This window comes from Notothenia coriiceps, unplaced genomic scaffold, assembly GCF_000735185.1.
Source record: "Notothenia coriiceps isolate Sejong01 unplaced genomic scaffold, NC01 NC01_scaffold00000005, whole genome shotgun sequence".
Taxonomy (NCBI): domain Eukaryota; kingdom Metazoa; phylum Chordata; class Actinopteri; order Perciformes; family Nototheniidae; genus Notothenia; species Notothenia coriiceps.
The window spans coordinates 1-19,103 of NW_011332706.1; the positions used below are offsets into that span (position 1 = coordinate 1).

General features: G+C 39.3%; 3 protein-coding genes across 4 annotated transcripts; 1 reads left to right on the forward strand and 2 right to left on the reverse strand.

Annotated features, from left to right (window-relative positions):
* Positions 1–571: 571 nt before the first annotated feature.
* trmt11 (tRNA methyltransferase 11 homolog) lies at positions 572–12,060 on the reverse strand. The gene is made up of 13 exons (XM_010769286.1): positions 11,952–12,060; positions 11,534–11,599; positions 11,348–11,421; positions 11,109–11,190; positions 10,914–11,006; positions 10,691–10,825; positions 10,445–10,601; positions 10,255–10,335; positions 9,661–9,825; positions 9,440–9,512; positions 9,082–9,216; positions 3,039–3,159; positions 572–910 (listed from the first exon to the last, which is right to left on the reverse strand). The coding sequence occupies exons 1-13, from the start codon at positions 12,027–12,029 to the stop codon at positions 770–772; spliced, it is 1,401 nt and encodes a 466-aa protein (XP_010767588.1). The 5' UTR covers positions 12,030–12,060; the 3' UTR covers positions 572–769.
* A 398-nt stretch (positions 12,061–12,458) lies between these two features.
* LOC104949976 (actin-binding Rho-activating protein) lies at positions 12,459–15,087 on the forward strand. Of its 2 annotated transcripts, none has more exons than XM_010779972.1 (2): positions 12,459–12,621; positions 13,149–15,087. In XM_010779972.1, exons 1-2 carry the CDS (start codon positions 12,558–12,560, stop codon positions 13,691–13,693), a joined length of 609 nt encoding a protein of 202 aa, XP_010778274.1. In that variant the 5' UTR covers positions 12,459–12,557; the 3' UTR covers positions 13,694–15,087. The 2 variants fall into 2 exon arrangements, with proteins under 2 accessions (XP_010778274.1, XP_010785385.1); XM_010787083.1 differs by lacking the exon at positions 12,459–12,621 and adding an exon at positions 12,671–12,706.
* Positions 15,088–15,201: 114 nt separating this feature from the next.
* Positions 15,202–17,325, reverse strand: hint3 (histidine triad nucleotide binding protein 3). The gene is made up of 5 exons (XM_010765738.1): positions 17,133–17,325; positions 16,546–16,663; positions 16,257–16,326; positions 15,709–15,835; positions 15,202–15,619 (listed from the first exon to the last, which is right to left on the reverse strand). The coding sequence occupies exons 1-5, from the start codon at positions 17,268–17,270 to the stop codon at positions 15,572–15,574; spliced, it is 501 nt and encodes a 166-aa protein (XP_010764040.1). The 5' UTR covers positions 17,271–17,325; the 3' UTR covers positions 15,202–15,571.
* Positions 17,326–19,103: the final 1,778 nt, after the last annotated feature.

Here is a 19,103-nt window from a genome sequence, read left to right on the forward strand (position 1 = left end):
GAGAGGGTTGTGTTTTCTGACACTTGGTGAGTTCCCTGACACAAATATTCATGTATAAAAGACGTATAAAAGTGCATTTTGCATGATAGGTCCCCTTTAACTTTCCATAATAAAAAAAATGGAGAGAACGACTCAGACAGAGAAAACCTCCTATGTCAGCCACGTGTTGCAGGCACAGAGGGAGTAATAATAGCCAACCTTGAGTTGTATTATGGGAAGTTTAGGATCCATTGTTTTTGTAGTTTAACCTTTATATTAGAAACGTAAAGACACTTTATGGTTACTTCTTAACCTTAAATGGGAAGGCGTGTGGCGCAGTGGATAGAGCCTTGGTGTTCAGATCAGGGGGTCACAGGTTCAAACCCCACTGCAGTCAGCATGTCGTTGTGTCCCTGGGCAAGACAATTAACCCCAAATTGCTCCTGTGGGGATTGCCCACGGTATTGAGTATGTAAGTCGCTTTGGATAAAAGCGTCTAACAAGTAACATGTAATAATAATAAACGTGTACCCCATTGAATTGTACTTATTTACAAATGAACAAAGGCTGCATTAAGGCAGTCAAATGACACTAGTATTTTAACAATTTATTTGCAAAGCAATAAGTACAGGCATAAAACGTTACCATAATTAAAATCGTGAAAAAGGTTTTTAAAAATGATAAGAAATAAGTGAGGAGTTTGTTCCCATCTTTGAGTCCACTGGTGTTGACTTGTTTTCCTTAATCTATAAAAAGACACTCACACTTCATGTTGAGGAAATTGCTTCATTCACTCTCCATTGACAGCAGCTTTGTTGTCCTCCTTGCCAGACCTCTTGTTTACTCCGCTAAAATACTTCTCTCTGAAGGCGTTGTGTCCCTGGTAAGGGCTGAAGCGTGGGTCTGCTAGATAAGCCAGGCTGTCAAGTTCCTGTAAAGAGACAGACAAATACAGTTTATTGTACCAAACTGCCCTAGTTATTAGAAAGGAAACATAGAGAACTTCTCACACATCATATTAAGTGTGGAATACATGTATTTATTCTCATCTAAAATATATATATGCTATTGAGATTGACAGCTTGTTGTTAAAAACTTTATTAAAAAAAAAAGTATAGCTTTTCCCGCCAAAAGAAGCATGTACTGAGACAAAATAATTTACATTATACTATTACAAAGGTTATTTAGGGGTCAAGTTAAACATTTTAACTTTTCCAGCTAATTAAGCAATTTACACGAGCTCAGTATTGGCATCACATGGTTTCCATACATTTCCACTGTTTGTATATAGGAACAAGACTGCTGGTGAATATGAACCATGTACTGTATATGAACTGTTATGAATCCCTTCAGAGAGACAGTTTGTCTTGGCTGTAAGGTAGCCGCTGGTCAGCGGAGGGATGAAGGGAGGAAGAGAGATGCTGGGAAGAGGAATAATGAGGTGAGTTGAGTTGGACGTGACGACTCCGATGCTGGGCCTGTAATTTGTCAGCAACACCTCTCTTTTGCTTGCTGATGCTGCCAAGCAACCTGGAAACTATTTCCATGACCACTCTGCGGGAAAACTCGGGGTAACGAAACTGACAACGCAACCCCAAATGAATAAGGACAGAGGGACAAAAGGACAAACAACTGCTAACAGTCGGAATAACCAATTAACCATACAGGTGTAGGATTACACACATTTAGTATACAATGGGCAAACGAGTATGGCCACCAAACACATTTGTCACACTCTATAAATAAGGAAATGTGAGGTTTCTGAGATGTTTTTCTGGAGTTTAACAGGAAACGTCTTACAGCAATTAGGCGCTATAGTCAAGAAACAGTGCGGACACATGCACGTTCATCGTAGGCATTCAAACACATTTAGGTGTTCACAAACACCAAGCTGTGAACCCTGGTGATTGAGAGCGGAGAGGTGCGGAATGCGGATTGAAAGGGAAAACTGTGCAACCTGAGAGAGACAGCAGTCAGATAAGATCAAACAGCTGTGTGTTTGTGTGTGCGTGTCATACAGGGCCCTTTATGGGAGCAATTTGGGGTTTTGAAGTGGAATGGATGTCAGATTCAAAGATGGATTGTTTTCCATACGATGTGTGATTAAACCATTTAGGGTTCCAGTATAAAATAAATGAGTCAATTACAGCCAGATGGCGAGGATTTACCCCAGACATAGAGACATAGAGACACCATCACTTCCATCGAGATAATAAAAAACACACAGATGTGCATACTGCATACATGCACATGACACATACTTTCGTGATTGCGTATACAAATAATTATATAAAGTGCACATGAAAAAAAAAAATGCATGAACTGGCCGGTTCACATGCTAGCATTATACAGAAACTGAATCATATCTGTTCATGCTCACACAAACAAACACACAGGCTGGTACTTTGTAGATCTCCAATATTAGGGAACCTCAACTTATAACAGTATAGTACATTTAAAAGCTGTGCTTCCAATTTGATGTACCACTAAAATGAGATACGAGTCCATTTTACAGCTTTAGACACATACAAATGAAAAACACAAAATGTTTTTTTTTTCTACATGAGCCTTTTTTTTTTTTACTGTAACTAAAAAAAAGGCTACTTTTGTGCCACTGTGCTGACAAAAAAAAAGACAATTCCTTTAGGAAGAATTATATTAGAGTTATTAAACAGATATGTTACAGTGTATGTAAATTAACCTAACAAAGTCAAACTCTAGCATTCATGAAAACTTGGTTGGAAATGTATGATGACCTTAATTTTGTATTATTTATTCATGATTACCAGTTATTTTTTCTATTAATTATTATGACTCAATATGTTAGCATAGTAATAATTGTATATTGTACAACAGTCCCAGCTTTTTGAAAGTGCTTGTTTTTCTTTGTTGCAGGATAATCAGTTTATTTCGAAACAAAGAAAAGCAACAAATGCCTGTATAAGAGAAACTGGAACTTTCACAGTTTTTTCTTGAAAAAATAAGCAATGTAATAACTTTATCAAAATAGTTGCCAACTCATTGATCAACTGTTTCCCCTCAAACGCAAAGGTACACACCTCAGGGTTCTTGATCTTCTCCATGGTGATCAGGCGGCGTGAGGTATGGCTGGAGAGCGTCTGCTCGCAGTTGCTGATGATCCGGAGACATGGGTTCAGAGGCACCATCTCAACACAGTACCTGGACAGGGGACAACATGCACACTCACAGTTAAACACAAGCGTCCAAAAACAAAGGATCAGAAAAAATCTATTTCAATAACACCTAAAAGCTAAAAGAGAGGAATGTTTAATGTGAAAACAATGAGCTTCCTTTCTGTCTGGAGGCCATAAACAGGCTGCTTGGATACAGACAGACTAATCCTGTCAAAATTACTACCTAACTTTGCCAACTGTCTTTGCCACCCATTCCAAGGGCTCTCCTTTCTCCCTCCGTGTCTAATTCTGTTTCTCTCCCAACAACCAAATAGCTAATTTATTGCGAAGATGAAGGTGGAAAAAGTGACTCTGGGCTGACAGGTTGACTGCTGGCTCAGTCATCACTAGCTAGGCCAGGTTAGGGCCTATTAACAGCGGATTATGTATGTGTTTGCATATTTGTGTCAGTAGCACTTTCTCCTAGCCGCCATCACAATAGCAGCAGAGCACCTCACGGCCAGATTTGCCAGTCACTGTTTGTCTGCCCTGTTGCCATGGCCACATGTGGGCCTCTGCGGCGACAGGATGTTTGGTCGCCAGGGTGACCAACGGCAATGCAGTAAGGTGATAATTCTCTCCTGTCAATCAGGAGTCATTAGTGAAGAGCCAGACATGTTGAGCTAGTGTTAACATGTAGCCGAGGCCAGGTTGTTTTTCACCTTCAGATCTTCCTTTGGAGCTGCGTGTTGGTCGCCAAATATTCCCCACCTTTTTGCAGACACAGTTGGACACTTGGAAGCTCACATTTAGCATGGTAGGAATTTTATTTTCGTTTGTTGTCGGAACAATACTGACCAATCAGTTCAGCAGACTTGAACAGTAAGCGAAAGAGGCAGAACACACTAGGTACCAATTCTGTTACTTATAAGCTGAACATTAGCTTGATACCTGGCTACTTGTGAAATAATCCAGGCATAGACATCAATTATTGAACCTCTACATTCTAGATATTCAAGTTGCTAATCTGACTGTAAACAACAGTGGTGAACCGTCAGGGCCTTCAAGGTATTCAGAGAATACCATGGAACACTCAGATAAATCATCAAATTAATTATATAAATAAAACGTAAATAAATGAGAATCGTATCTGTGTTGTTGATCTGTAATAATTGATCTGCTATATTAACAGTGTATACGTTGATTTGTTTGTCTTCCTCGGTCCATGCACTACGCATTTCAGTGGTTTTGTGTTAGAAAAAAAAGCAACCAATCAGATCTTGTTCTGGGTCTCTGGGAAGAATGTCCTTCAACCAACGTTTTACGTTTTGATTGACAGTTTGATCAACCAATCATATATTGATTTGTAGCCAATGGGCGTATTCTTTCAGTTTCCCTCAGTTCCAGGGTACTCTAGAAGGTCCAGTTGTGATAGACACGGTTCACCACTGGTAAACATGAACAGTGAAAAAAAGATAAGGTGCAGATGCATGCACATCTGTGGTCGCAACTACTGTGAATTCCAGCATTACCGTTATTGTCCAGAACTCAGCTCACAGCTTTATTCGTCACACTTAATCAAAACGTACTTAACTTGTTGGCCTTGCAACTGCCTTTGCTTTGTCCAATAATTTAGAGGTTATTATCCCACAGGACACATTTCAATAGTTATAGGATGTATACTGTATTTACACAACACAGGTTTACAATTGATCAAATTAATGTTAAATTGATATCATTAGTCCCATAGTATTTCAAAATCAAGCACATTTATGCTCTCAATTTTAACACATGCATATTCTGATAAAAAAAGCAGTGGCATGCAGCTTCAATGTCCAATATCATTAGATGAATTCAAAAACGTCCAGACATTTATACTAAGGTGAAAAATGATGACCTAAAAATAAAAAACATGGCTCATTTAGACTCATTCACACATATCCCCTTACTCCTGACAATACAAGCGCTTCATTTCTTCTCTTCACTTGTTTATGTTGTAATTAGGTAATTTTATGGCTGCGATGACTGATTTAACATCATCTGTCTTGATACTTTTTCCTCTTTCATTTATTTTTTAAAAAAGGGAGAAAGGGAAGAGAGTTTAAGGGGCCTGGCCTGGTCTAGACGACGTCGTTTGCTGACAGGACTTTGTGTCACCTGTCATCGCGCACACACACACAAACCTCCCCATTCTCTTGAATCAGACAGACACACACAATCCCCACTGTTTCTACCATAGCGATGGACGCAGATACACACAAATGTGGGGGTGACAGAAACACGATATCTCCCCCGTAGAGCCCCAGATTAGACCCAGGAGACAGGCTACGTCTGGGCTTACACACTCACTCACACACAACTATACGAGAACATACACATGTGATTGCATGCACACACACACACACACACACACACACACACACACACACACACACACACACACACACACACACACACACACACACACACACACACACACACACACACACACCAGAGACAGATAGTTCACATATCTGACTTGCCTGACCTCAGACGTTTATTTTGGCACAGCGCTCTGACAGGCACTGGTAGATGAGTAGCAAAGACAAATGTGTGAACATGATGACACAAATGTATGCATGGGCCCATACGCAAGACCACACACACACATGTGTTCCGATGCTTACATACAGAGACAAAGGGAAAAATATCTGCAAGGTGTGAGTAGATACAGTCTGCTTGCTTTTCCTCTCACATACTATAAAACTAGTATGAATGGTTATCTCATCTCCTCCTGGTCTTCTAATCAGCAACCAGAAGTAAATCAAGCCCAGCAGGGATTTTTGTTCCTTCCCCAAACATCCGCTGTGTGTTGTGGTTTATACCTTTACTGTCAAACACCTGTACTCCGAGTCAGCACTTCACTTTGTGCTATAGTGCGCAGAACATTTAACAATGCACAACTTTGTTTCAGAAGAGCCGTCTCGTGGAGCCCACATACAAAGGAGCCGACAGTTGTGGTTTACTGGGAAGCAGCTGTACGAGCGGGGAAACCTCAACACACCTGTATACTTCTCTGTATAAACACCGTAATTCACACAGGTGGACAAGGTTTTATAGGAGCGGGAATGGAATATTTCTACAGCTGGAGGGGAAATGCTGGAGGGTAGAAAGTGGAAAGGTAGGGTGCAAAAGTCCTTGTGTGCCAGTCTGCTGGACTGAAACATCTACACAGCACCAGGTCTTTAAAAGCACTAAGCAGCTCATTAAGTAGTTTCTCATTATTCAACTAATTCATACATAGACACCCGTTACTGTATGTGTTTAGTTTACACTACTCTAAATTAATCGTCTTTCAACTAACCATGTTTACATTATAATAAGTCTTTGTTCAAAATTGTGGGAATTAATCCGGCCAAAAAAAAGATTTTCAATGTTGTATGTTGCCCTTTCTAGAAGCCTGTTTTGTGCAGTTCTGGTTTATGTCTGCCCCCTATTGATGCAAATTAATATTTTGAGAGAGGCAACAGCAGGAGGAGTTCTCAATATAAACCAATAAGGACAGAATAAACGTCCAATTTAGTAATGAAATATACAGCTACATGCACTAAAGCATTGGTTTGAACAATCAACAATACATTCGTCAAAGACCCAGTTTGACTTTACTTATAACAGAAATCAATAAGCTTTAAAGTGCTGGATGGCACTGTGATAGCCAATGACAGCAAACAATAAAAAGGGCCTTATTATGCGTATTTTCAGGATCATAAATTTGTGTTTTGTGCCTCTACATGCTTTAATGTTCAAAAGGTCTTTATTTTTCTCATACTGCCTGTACTGCAGCACCTCGTTTCAACCTCTTACTGAAATCAGAGCCCAGTCTGCTCTGATTGGTTAGCTGGCCGGCTCTGTTGTGATTTATCAACCACTTAGAGATGTCCCGCCCCTTACTCTATAACATATGATGTGTTGGAGAGCTAGCCAATAGAAGTGCAAGTGCTACTTAGTGATGTCACTGGCTGCATCTCACTTCTCTTATTTTTCATTTCCTCGCTCCTCTGTCCCATCGGAAGTTGATTTTTCTGCTCCATCTTGAGTGGCGTCCTATTGCCCTTGTTTGTGCCGGAGGATCGAGGAGCAATAATCGAGGAACCACCAGACCATCCTCCGGTGAAATCCTCAGCCACTCGCCCCGACCGCTTACTGTGTATCGCTCACTGATTGGACGATGCAGCACATGCACTGATCTGTTGCTTCTTGACATGAAAGCAGTTTACCAGCGGAGTGAAGAAAAGACATGAAACTCACGGGAGTCACTCCTCAGTTTATACCGTCTTTTGTTTCAATTAATGTATCATTTAGTTAGAAATATGTGATATATCTGAACTACAAAGTGGACAATCCAATGAATGTTAATCCAACTGGTTTTGATAAATAACATATCTCTTTTTCTTCTCTCAATAATTGTATTTATATTGTGCACTCTAATCAATATTAATCAAACTATTGTTCGTTTATACATTTTAAGAATGGCGTTTATCTTTTTTGAGAATGAGTTCTTATTTTATTTTATTTATTTGGGTCTACAACAGATGATACAAATGTTTATGTCAACCTTGACAAGACTGAACTGCTTTTCCTTCCGGGAAAAGATTGTCCCACTCTTGACCTAACAATCAACATCGGCACCTCTGTTGTTTCCCCGACTCAGACTGCAAGGAATCTGGGTGTGACCCTAGATAACAAACTGTCCTTCACTGCAAACATTGCTGCTACAACCCGCTGCTGCAGATACACTCTTTACAACATCAGGAGGATACGTCCCCAGCTGACCCAGAAATCAGCGCAGGTTCTGGTCCAGGCTCTCGTCATCTCACGCCTAGACTACTGCAACTCCCTCCTGGCTGGTCTACCTGCATGTGCCATCCGACCTCTGCAGCTCATCCAGAATGCAGCGGCTCGTCTGGTCTTCAACCTTCCTAAATGTTCCCAAACCATGCTGCTCCTCCGCTCCCTTCACTGGCTTCCAGTAACTGCTAGAATCCACTTCAAGACAATGGTACATGCGTACCATGCTACGAATGGATCTGGCCCTTCCTACATCCAGGACATGGTTAAACCGTACACCCCAGCACATGCACTCCGCTCTGCATCAGCCAAACAGCTTGCTGCACCCGCACTGCGAGGGGGACCCAAGTTCCCATCAGAAAAAACGTGGGTTTGCTATCCTGGCTCCAAAATGGTGGAATGAGCTCCCCATTGAAATCAGGACAGCAGATAGCTTGCACATCTTCCGGCGCAGACTGAAAACTCATCTCTTTAGACTCCACTTCGAGCGATAGAATTACTAACAAAGCACTTATATACTAATAAAGGGCTGGCTTATCTAAAGCCAGTTGAGTAGCACTTGAAATGTTTGAGCTCTATGAAACCTGATGTACTTATATGATTCTGTTTTCTTCAAGTTTGTACTTTGTTGGTCGAACGCACTTATTGTAAGTCGCTTTGGATAAAAGCATCAGCTAAATGCAATGTAATGTAATGTAAATGTGTACTAACAGAGGCGGGGGTGTTTGAAAAAAACGGGGACAGAGATGGCTGCTGTCAGACGATCAGCTGTGCGGCCTCATCACAAACGGACGTCGCTTCACGTGACGCTCCGAGGAAAGGACGTCCCATTGCTCTTAAAACTAATTTCCCTGCTTCTTCTCCCTTTTCGTGGTTTTCCCAAGGAAAAGACGCAAGTGAGGGACGCAAGGATTGAAGTTAAGAGAAGTGAGATGCAGCCACTATGTCGCCGAAATCAAAGGAGTTCAATCAAGGCGTTTCAGGCGGGAGGGATGGGGTGTGTGAGAGAGAGACATCCTCTGGCGTGCACTTTGGGATTTTAGCCTTTGCAGACCATTTACATGCAGAAAAACCTACAACACACTACAGAAAAGGGAAACCCAATAAAGCTAAATAAGGTATTTTAAGTCTCCATACTCACTCTGGTCTGTAGACAGGCAGCCAATAGACCAGCCTCCCGCCCAAAACCAGGTGGTGGGCGGAGAAGTTCAACAGATCTGTGAAGATGTCACTCAGGTGGTACGCCTGAGTAACAGGGACGTGAGACTCTTCATAGCTGGGCAGAAGAATCAAAGAAACACAAACAAGTTTGGACCAGGGCAAAAAACCCACAACATTAACAAAAGATACAAAACATTTCAAAGTGTTTCCTATTTTTAAGTCCACGTAATTAGGCAATTTTACTTACTAGATTACAATAAAGTCTAACTAGACTAAATAAGTGATACTTAATGCAACGGAACAAATGTTGGTATGTTTTGAGCATCAAGTGAACTTACATGGCATCTTGGGGTTTGGTCACGTCTTTGTGAGAGCCCGTTCTCCTTGTGGACTCACGGATACCATACGGAGCTGAGGTCAGAAAAAAATAGTTTATCCCATTATGATACCCAATTTAATATTTTGCACTTTTGTAGCTAGAGTACATGCTTGCTGCAACTCTGCTTCAGTGAAAAAAAAGCTATTGATTTATCACAAGTTTTTAATACTAAAGACCTACGATCAGTGATGATGGCATCAAACAGAGCCGCCTCCCTCCACACATGCTTGGACGCATCAGACACCATGACGTCTATATACATGTCCTCTGTTCCATACTGCCGCAGGTTGGCTCTGATGTTCTCGTCAGGTCCTCGCCACGTCTTGTTTTTACGGCTTGACCGACCTGAAAGAGGAAGGCACTTTGAGAAATGTTGGAAAGCATCAGAAATTCAGAGCAGGTTCCGGCCACTGTTGGTTGTGAACGGATAAATGACCTGATACAATATCTCAGAATCAGAACACTTTATTTAAATATGTAATCTATAAATAAAACAGAATAATAATATTTGTATTTTATACAAACATAACAAGTTAAATTTAAATGTGCAAAAAGAAGGTAAAGGAAGCTAAGTAAAATGGTGCACATTGTACTACAACAATACAAATGTAAACATGTGTATAACAATAGATACAGTGGTATATTAGTGTTATAAAGATATGAATGATGAAACCCAACTATTGCGTGAATAATTGCACAGGTTTTACCTGCAAGCTTGAATTAAAACATACCCTAAGATGAAAAGAAAAGAAAATAAGCTCCGAGTAGATTTACCTCTACCATGAATAGTGTTGTAATCTATATCCGTTCCACAGACGTAGGCTCTAAAATGAGAACATGCTACCAACAGGCTGCCTGAAACAGATCAAAAGACAAAAGAAATATTAATTTGCAAAGATTTCTCTTAAGTGATTATTTATATATCTATTTATTTGAGTGAGAGTCATTGACAGGATCATCTCACCTGTGCCAACAAAGGGGTCAAAGACAAGGTCATTCTTATTGACCTTGGCGTGGTTGGCCATGATGAATGATAGTCCAGCATCCATACTGGTGTTTCCTATGAAGTGTCTGTTCTTCACGCTGTGGGAGCGAATCAATTCCCGCTGTCCATCTGCTATCTGTTGCAGCAGCGTGTAAAGATGAACAGTGGTTAGTTGCAGATCACCTCTTATCAGTTGAATGCAAACAAATGTCAAAAGTATCTCACCCATCGACCGAAATAGATGTAGTTAGGATGCTCGGGGATGTCGTTGGGGTCTGTGCCGTAATCTTCCAACAAACAGAAGATGTGCTGAGGGCTCTTCAGGTTCACTGTCCCTTCAAACGGAAGATAGTCCATGGACTGGCGGAAAAATACAAAACATGACATCCTGCACACACATATAAATACATGAAGGCAATCAAAGATACTAGGACATCTAAATACTCACATCAATCCTTTTGATTCTGTCCTCAAACTCCAGAGTCTTGTTGAAAGTGTACACATTGATTCTGTAAGTTGAGTCTTTGCGCATGAATGGTGACTATAAGGAGAAGAGCACAGATAGAAAATAAACATATTAGTTTACAACATGTTTGTTTTTATATCAACAACAGGGTCTGTCCAACACCATAGCATCACAAACCATGTTCTCTGTTGGGTACTTCAAGAGGGATGTTTTGAGCTCACTGTGCGTTTTTCCGTGGCCCCAAAGTTCAAAGGCAGACCTGAAAGCAAGGATAATGCACAGATTACAGCTAAATCTTGACTACTGTGACACATGTTCAGATGGATGCCATTATATGCTGCATGTTTAGGCTGTTGCATTACTACGGGTGCAAGACCATAAAGCAAAAATAAACTAACTTAACAACTAAAACGTACTTTGCACAAACAGATCTGGCCATTACACCGCGGACATCCTCCTCGGACAACCCATCCAGACACCAGAAAGGAGTCTTGAGAGAAGAGACAAGAAGAAACCTTCATCATAAACCATCAAAGTCAATAAATGTATCAGTTAGATTTTGGAAAATAAAGATTTGTAATAGGTGCTTTTGATCTGCAAACCTTTTCTTGGAAGTGTCCACTAGAATGGAACGGCTTTCCCCTGAGAGCCAGCAAGGACTTAATCTCCTGCAAGATCACAAATCATAATCAATTCAATATAATCTTCATGAGTAATTATATTACTTCATGAGTAATATCAGTGGGGATTCCTGTAGAATTAACCAAATAACACAGGCGCACATATATAGTTCCAGCTGGAAAAACAGAGTGTAAGTGTGTTATTCTTGCGTGACATCAAATCTTAAACGTTATCACACTGATTTGACAGTTAGCATCTATATACAGTGATATATGATTAGCATGTAGCTAACGCAGCAAACCACGTGAGGAGGGACTCTTCTCTGACAGATTTTACAAACAAAGAACTATAAACATTCGTAATAGTCAGACAGAAACTGAGAATAATTATATAAATTACCGGCAACCTGAAGTCCATATTATCTTGGGCAAGATGTAACAAATACTTGAGGCATGATTGACGGGCGGAGGTCGCCATGTTTGTTGCGGATTCAAAATACGTCCGGCTTGAAACCAGGGCTGCTAAAGAATAGTACCGATTGGGGACCAAATTACCATAAATGGAAAGGCATGCTATTTTCTTTCAGTGTAACTACGTTGTTTGACATTATATTGTGGAATGTGTATGTTTTATGTGCGTATAGTATACTGTCTAAAGGCAGTTAAACCAATATCTTTACTATTGCTGCAGTACATTTGAGCTGTTTAATGAAATTGGTAGACTGGTCGAAAATATTACTGTAAAAAAGTTGGTTGGTTCGCGTGATTTACCAAAAGAGTAACCGTCGTGCCTATAATCATTTGTTTGTCAACATTCACTCAGTCGTATTCACTGTATCACATATATATATATAAACACATATATCTATGCTTTATCATCTATTCCTTCCTAGGATAAACTCCCCTCACGATGTAATCTGCTTTACTTGACACCTTGTTGTTGCCGCCCTATCTGGCCAGTGATTGGCTGTTCGGAGCTTCTCAAACACGCCATTGGTTGAGACAGATGTTCATCAGAGCGGTTTTTGCCTCAGGAGAGAAAAGTATCGGCACTCTTGCTTCTGTCAGCGGTGAGTACTGCAGTATTAATACACGTGTGTTGTTTGCACTTTGGATAAAATACAACTCATTGCAGATGAAGTGAGGATCGAGGCAGTGAGTGACATTTGAGTTGAATTATGTTTTATAATTGTTTACTCCAAATCTCTGATAGGTTGTGAAGACATAGGTTATGTTATAAAGCAGGTTGAATAATTCTTGATTTTAATTTTCTTTAGTTTAAATGAATTGTATCGTTGTTGTTGTTGTTGTTGTTGTTGTTGTTGTGGGTTACATCTGTCAATACTTACCATAACTTGATATGCAGATATCTACAGCTAAATCAGAGAAACCCAGCAAACACGACAACGTCAATAATTATAAATAAATAAATAATGTAAAGCTTTAAATTCATACTTTTTGTAGATTATTTAAGGAAGTTGGCTTTTAAATAACAATTGAATGAAAACAGCAATTGGCTAATATTCATTGAGTGATAACATTGCATTAATGTTTGTATACCATACCAGTTAAAGCTTTGGAATATTCTCTTAATTAGAGACAGTGATGGGGACGAGCAGCCAGAGCACCACCATCATAGAAACTGAAGATGACGTCCCCAATTCCAATCAGTTTTGCGATGAAGCTGCAATGTGCATTTTATCTGTGAAAGGCTTGAAAGAGAACTGGCAGAAGTGGTCCGATGAGCACCGGGAGTATCAGAAGCTCAACCCCTTCAGTCACGGCACCAGGCCCAGTGTGGTGGCCCCTCAGAGAGGCCAGGACGACTACGGGAAACCCCTGCAGGGCTCCATGACAGAGCAGAGGGGGAAGGATGCTCACACAAATATAAGCAGAGAAGTTGAGGAGCTGTGTGAGGTGATCAGGAACATTGGGGAGCCAGGAGACAAAGATGGGGATGGAGGAGGTGATGGAAAGGTGGTGACCGTAGAATTTAGGAAACTGTTCGAGCATTATGTGACCATCTCTAATAAACTGGTGGGTGTTCTTCTACGAGCGAGGAAGCAGAGGCTGGTTGACTTTGAGGGGGAGATGCTTTGGCAAGGGAAGGATGACCATGCAGTAATCACTCTGTTGCCGTGATCAGAACATTTATGCCTTCATTCAACTTTCATGCAGTATATTGAGTGGCAAGTATAGAGCTACTTCATGGCAGCACTCACTGTGGTATTCAGATATCAGAAAGATTGCAATATTTGTATTTAAGTTATGTAATGATGCTCCTATTAAGACAGAAATGTTTGATTTGAGTTGCTCACACAAGGAAAACACCTACATTAGTGTATGAGACATATTTTCTCCTCATGCTACAAACAATCTTCTAAAAATGTAAAAAGTGCAGAAAAAGAAAACTCTGGAACAAGATTTATTCAAAATGATAAAATACAAATATAAAAAACACAAATAAAGAGAAACAGATTGACGATGACACAGCTAAGATATTGTTACCAAATCAACCTAATATGTATTCTAAGTGGCTTCAAAATGTTTACAATTTTCATGTTTACACTATTTCACTGACTACATTTCTCTGTGTTGCTTTATCAAATCTTTGCCAAACAAATACCTTTCACTATGTTCCCTTTGCTAGGTTTCTAACGTGGTTGATGAGCCTGAACTAAAGCCAAAGAGAACATGAGGCTGCCTGTGACAGACAATATGGTGCTATAGGATGAACTTGATCCCAGCGTGCTTGAGAGCATGAATTTATTACAAGTGTGCTTTGTAATTTAACCCTTTACGGTTTGAAATTTCGTACACCTGCACCACACTGAGATAGATGTACAATAAACTACAAATGCTGCTCAAATGAAATACACTATAAGCTATGCACTGACTGATAAATGCCATATTAAATGTTGCTTGTAAAAGTTATTTCTTAGGATAAGGCAGTAGTAGATTGTTAAATGTGCAATAACTGCTTTCGGTATTATAATAAAGAAATAAACTGAGTAGCGCCCTGTCTGTTATGCTGTTACTGTGGGTGCTTTGTGAACTGTAAGCACTGGCTGCTGTAGTTAACCTAATGACTGAAGAGAGGAGTAAACGGATACCTCGGACTCACTGCATTAGGAACACACTGAGAGCTGGCAATTTATTATTTATTCTTAGTTAAATTAATTCTTAAAGTGCATACAACATCATACAGTATACAGTATGATGTTTATTCTTTACATTCCCTAGTATACAGCAGTTTCGTCATAGCATACATATTCACTTCATTCAGCAACAAGTTAGTTCAAATCATTAACTTCCAAAATCCTCAGAATTTCATGAAATCAAATGTCATTTTTAAACAAATGCCTCGTTTTTTTGTCAAGCTCATTAATACTTAGCTGCTTCTGCTGTAAAGGAGCCCTACAGTACATAGTTAATGAAGATGTTACTCTGTATATCATTAAATAAATACATTAACATAGCTGAGGAACTTACAGCTGTCCAAAATGTTGTATCAATATATGAATAACACTAAATCATTTTCCTTACTTATACTTTTTATCAGTTATACATGCATCAAATCTGATTTCCAAATCATTAAGCATATCAAGGTATCAAAAAAGCTTGTTATTCATATGGGATTTATATTCTTGTACTCAAAACACATTCACATTCAGTAAAAAAAAAAAAAAAGATGCCTGCTTTGGTGTTAATAGTTGAAATAGGTGAATATCACCGTTTGCTCCTTGGTCCATACAATAAATGCATTTTTATTACGTCCAATATTAAGAAAGATTGAATGATCTTCTTCTGGAAAAAAATTGGAAAAAGAATTTGTGTCATATCTAACACATCTCAAGTAGCAAGAAACAGGATTTGGCTTCCATTACTAATATGTCACCAGTTTAAAATACTGTCATTACAAGCCAGCAGCTAATAAATGTTAGTGTGTATCATCAAACATGGCATCTTCAAGAAGGCAGAAGTTCAAAGTCAAGAACTGTAAGTATTGAAGGTGTGTGATCAGTTTGTGTCTCCTTTAGAGTTGAGAAGCTCAATCAGCTGGTCCGCCTGCAAAATATTAAAATGTCTGATTTAATAAAAGTCTGAACTGCTGATTCCAAAATTTGCAGATTCAGGTTTTTGAAGGTGGAACTTACTGTGATGAACCAATAGGAGTTGAGTCTGTAGAAGAGGCGGGAGATGAAGCCCATCTGACTGGCAGGTGCCAGGACATGAAGGTGTAGGTGTGTGACAGAACAGAAGGGGGGCCAGTGGAAACCAAACCTGCAGACAAAGGAAAGAGCTGTATTGCACACATGCTCACTAGCTTAATATATGATAAGTTTTAAAAGTTTACACAGTTTAAGTGCCCCTTTAAGATATGTTATCTATTTATTTTAGAAGATTATCCACTTCCATTGGGATACTGTTAGGGTGTACTGATAGTATAATGTTTGTTATCTTTGAGCTGTATCACTGTTGATTGTTTGCTTGTTCATTTGACAGTCACAGTGATGATTATTGTGGTGGTTGGTTGTAAAGGGAAAATAAACCTTAAATAATGCGTCCGACACTATTTGAAAACAGACATACTGACCTGGACCATGACCTGCTGATCAAGTGACAAAAGCTGCATCACTGACATTTAAGGAATGTTTTCCCATAGTCCCATTGTAGCAACTAAGTACCACTGAGTCGAGCTTACCTGACATCATTGAGGTCTGTTATGTTGTTTTTCTGGAGGATCTCCTTCCCTGTCTCGACCATGCGCTTCACTGGGTATGATAACCAAAGCTTGTGAGCATAATACACTTTCCCATTAAAAATACAGCACAGCAACATATTTAATTTAGTGGGAAATAGTTAACACAAGTTAAAAGTTCCACTTCACATTATTAGTTAGCTATAAAGTGCAGCAGTCTGTAAATAGTTCCAAGAGCAACCCTTACACAGGCATAAGCAATAGTAGCAGTAGTAGTGTAGCTAAACCTTACCCAAAGGCACGTTTTCTTTGCTGAGTGATTTACAGTTTCCTACATGTTTGGTTGGTACGATCAGATAATGGTGAGGAGCTCCAGGTTTGATGTCTCTGAAACATGAGATCTCCTCATCCTGCAGCAGAGAGAAATAATCAAGTCATCAAATACAGATGAATGGATCAGCTTCAGGAATAGAAGGAGCGTAGTAGGGTGAAACTAAAGTGTTTACTGAAGAACCAACCTTAGTTTTTGACTACATGTCAGTTACCCGGGTAAACATCGTTTAAGCTTTATCTCTCCTACAGCTGTGGTTTTAAAATGGAAAGCTCCACTGAGAGTAGACACAATGAATGTATACGTTAACAATTACCTTAGGGGAAACACAAGCAGACAACTATAATCAATAGCATTAACAATATAAAATAATTGCTCAGTAAACTAAGATGGTCTCAGAGAAAATCACATTTCAACTCTAGCTATATATTCACAAAGTCACTATTTGTCACAGGACTGCTTATTAACCACAAGTGTTTTGCAAAGGCAGCAGGCTAAAGCTAGCTAGCTTGACACTCAACATTATTTAATGATTGCCATATTCTCACACAGTGAAGAAGCTCCGTTCCCATTTCTTTGTTTACAATCTTGCAGAAAATACATTTCTTCTCATATCCTTCAGCTGGGCCGTTGCTACTTTTGGAAACATCAACCTGAGCCGGTTGTGCTGCTTCGATTTCTGCCATTGTTGTGAACTGTCAACAGAAAGTCCTGCAGAGTCTATCCCAGAGCTCATCGAGCTCACAAGGGGAAACTAAAAGAGTGTCGCTACAGATTGCAATTGTAAGGGACGAATGCTGCCACCAGAGAGCGACGTGGTTCAATATATAACGTATGGTGACTTATTTTACAGTTCTTTCTAACTTTTCGCCCCCCCTTTTTTGGAATTATGGTCCTTTTGTTTGACCTAGCATTAGCCTTTTGCTAATTATCTGAAAAAATACATGCTTTTTCCCTCAGGGACAGCTCCCGTTGTCCCGGGTATGGCACATTGCTGGCCAACTGTGTAGTTTGTTATGTTTTCTTTTTACGTTTTTTTTTTAAATGCTGTGCAATTGTTGTCAAATTGGCTTGTGTTGTGTTTATTTGCATGTGTTTTCTTAGTGAGCAGTGTGTGAAGCTTCCAGGGCTAACAAGGCGCAAATGAACAGTGACATTTAAGGCATAGAACCACCTCTTTTCTTCTGAATTGTACTGTGTTAATATCCTAATTTAGGTTGTTCTGTTTGTGTGCAGGTCATTTTTTATTTTTTTTAACTTTTTTTTAAACGTTTTTTATAAACAAACAGCCAGACAGACAGCACAATAGCAGTTGGCAAACAAATTAGGATGACAACAATGTGATTTGGGTCCGACAGGATAAAAAAAAAAGACAAAAAAAAATAAAAATGGATTGCATCATGACAAAAATCAACAAAAAAATACAATAAAAATCTAAATCTAAAGGCTCTGAGTCTAAGTCAATTATTAATAACTTAAAGCAAAAGTAGAGGTCAAAGAATGTGCATAAATGGAACAAAAAGACCAAATATATCAGAAATAAAAAATAAATAAAAAACATAGCACTTGTTGGTCAGTCAGCCGCCCACTAATCACAGTTTAACACCACATGTCCACCACCCTATTGTACAAAGACATCCGGCATGTCGAGCTCCGTATATACAGTAGGGCCTGGCTCATTTCGTGGCGTCTGCAGGCAGTGGCAAGTACTTCCGGCATCTGCCACAGAGGCCGCTACTCCGTGGTATCTGTGGCAAGTATATGCCACAGATGTGGTATCTGTGGCAAGTATATGCCACAGATGCCACAACTTGCCGTGGCAAGTATATGCCACAGATGCCACAACTTGCCGTGGCAAGTATATGCCACAACTTGCCGTGGCAAGTAAATGCCACAAAAAGTTAAGAGAAGGTTTATGGTAGCTGCCACTCGCCTTCCGTGGCAAATGCTGATATTTAAACCCGTATTTATCGCGTAAAATTTCGCTGTTTTGGCATGACTTTATCGGACTGATCTGTACACAAGACTGATGATCTGTTACTGATGGTCCGATCTCTATTTTTCAAAAAGATTAAACATTATATGTTCTATAGATTTTACTTGGAGAACGTGGTTTGTTAAAATAAATAAACGTGCTATTTTTATGATAATACTCAAGATATATTATTATAAAACATCATCCTTAAAATTCTTTTTTTAAATGTATTTTTAAATGTTCTAAATTTGAAAAAACTAGATAAAAATAAACTAAAGTTAAAATCTTGTTTTTCATGCCCCAAGAGCAATAAAAACACCTGCTAAAAAAATCCTGAGTGGGGCTTTCATAATTCATGCATGAAAGGGTTAAGAAAGACAAATATATGTTTCTATTGGTTTTAGTAAGATGGTTTATTATAGTGTATTCTTACATATTCAGTAGGCTATATTGTTTATTCTTTAGATACTCTGTAGATAAATATCTACTAATAATGTGTAAATTATTTCCTGTTTCTTTTTATTTATTATTATTTTATGTTTCC

Coding starts and splice junctions, on each gene's coding strand:
- LOC104949976 (XM_010779972.1), top strand. CDS start 12,558: ATGTTCATCAGAGCGGTTTTTGCCTCAGGAGAGAAAAGTATCGGCACT. Junction 12,622..13,148: donor CACTCTTGCTTCTGTCAGCG/GTGAGTACTGCA, acceptor TCTCTTAATTAG/AGACAGTGATGGGGACGAGC.
- hint3 (XM_010765738.1), bottom strand. CDS start 17,270: ATGGCAGAAATCGAAGCAGCACAACCGGCTCAGGTTGATGTTTCCAAA. Junction 16,327..16,545: donor CAAAGAAAACGTGCCTTTGG/GTAAGGTTTAGC, acceptor TATCATACCCAG/TGAAGCGCATGGTCGAGACA. Junction 15,836..16,256: donor ACAGACCTCAATGATGTCAG/GTAAGCTCGACT, acceptor CTTTGTCTGCAG/GTTTGGTTTCCACTGGCCCC.
- trmt11 (XM_010769286.1), bottom strand. CDS start 12,029: ATGGCGACCTCCGCCCGTCAATCATGCCTCAAGTATTTGTTACATCTT. Junction 10,602..10,690: donor ACATCTATTTCGGTCGATGG/GTGAGATACTTT, acceptor CTGCTGCAACAG/ATAGCAGATGGACAGCGGGA. Junction 9,217..9,439: donor ACCAAACCCCAAGATGCCAT/GTAAGTTCACTT, acceptor TCTTCTGCCCAG/CTATGAAGAGTCTCACGTCC.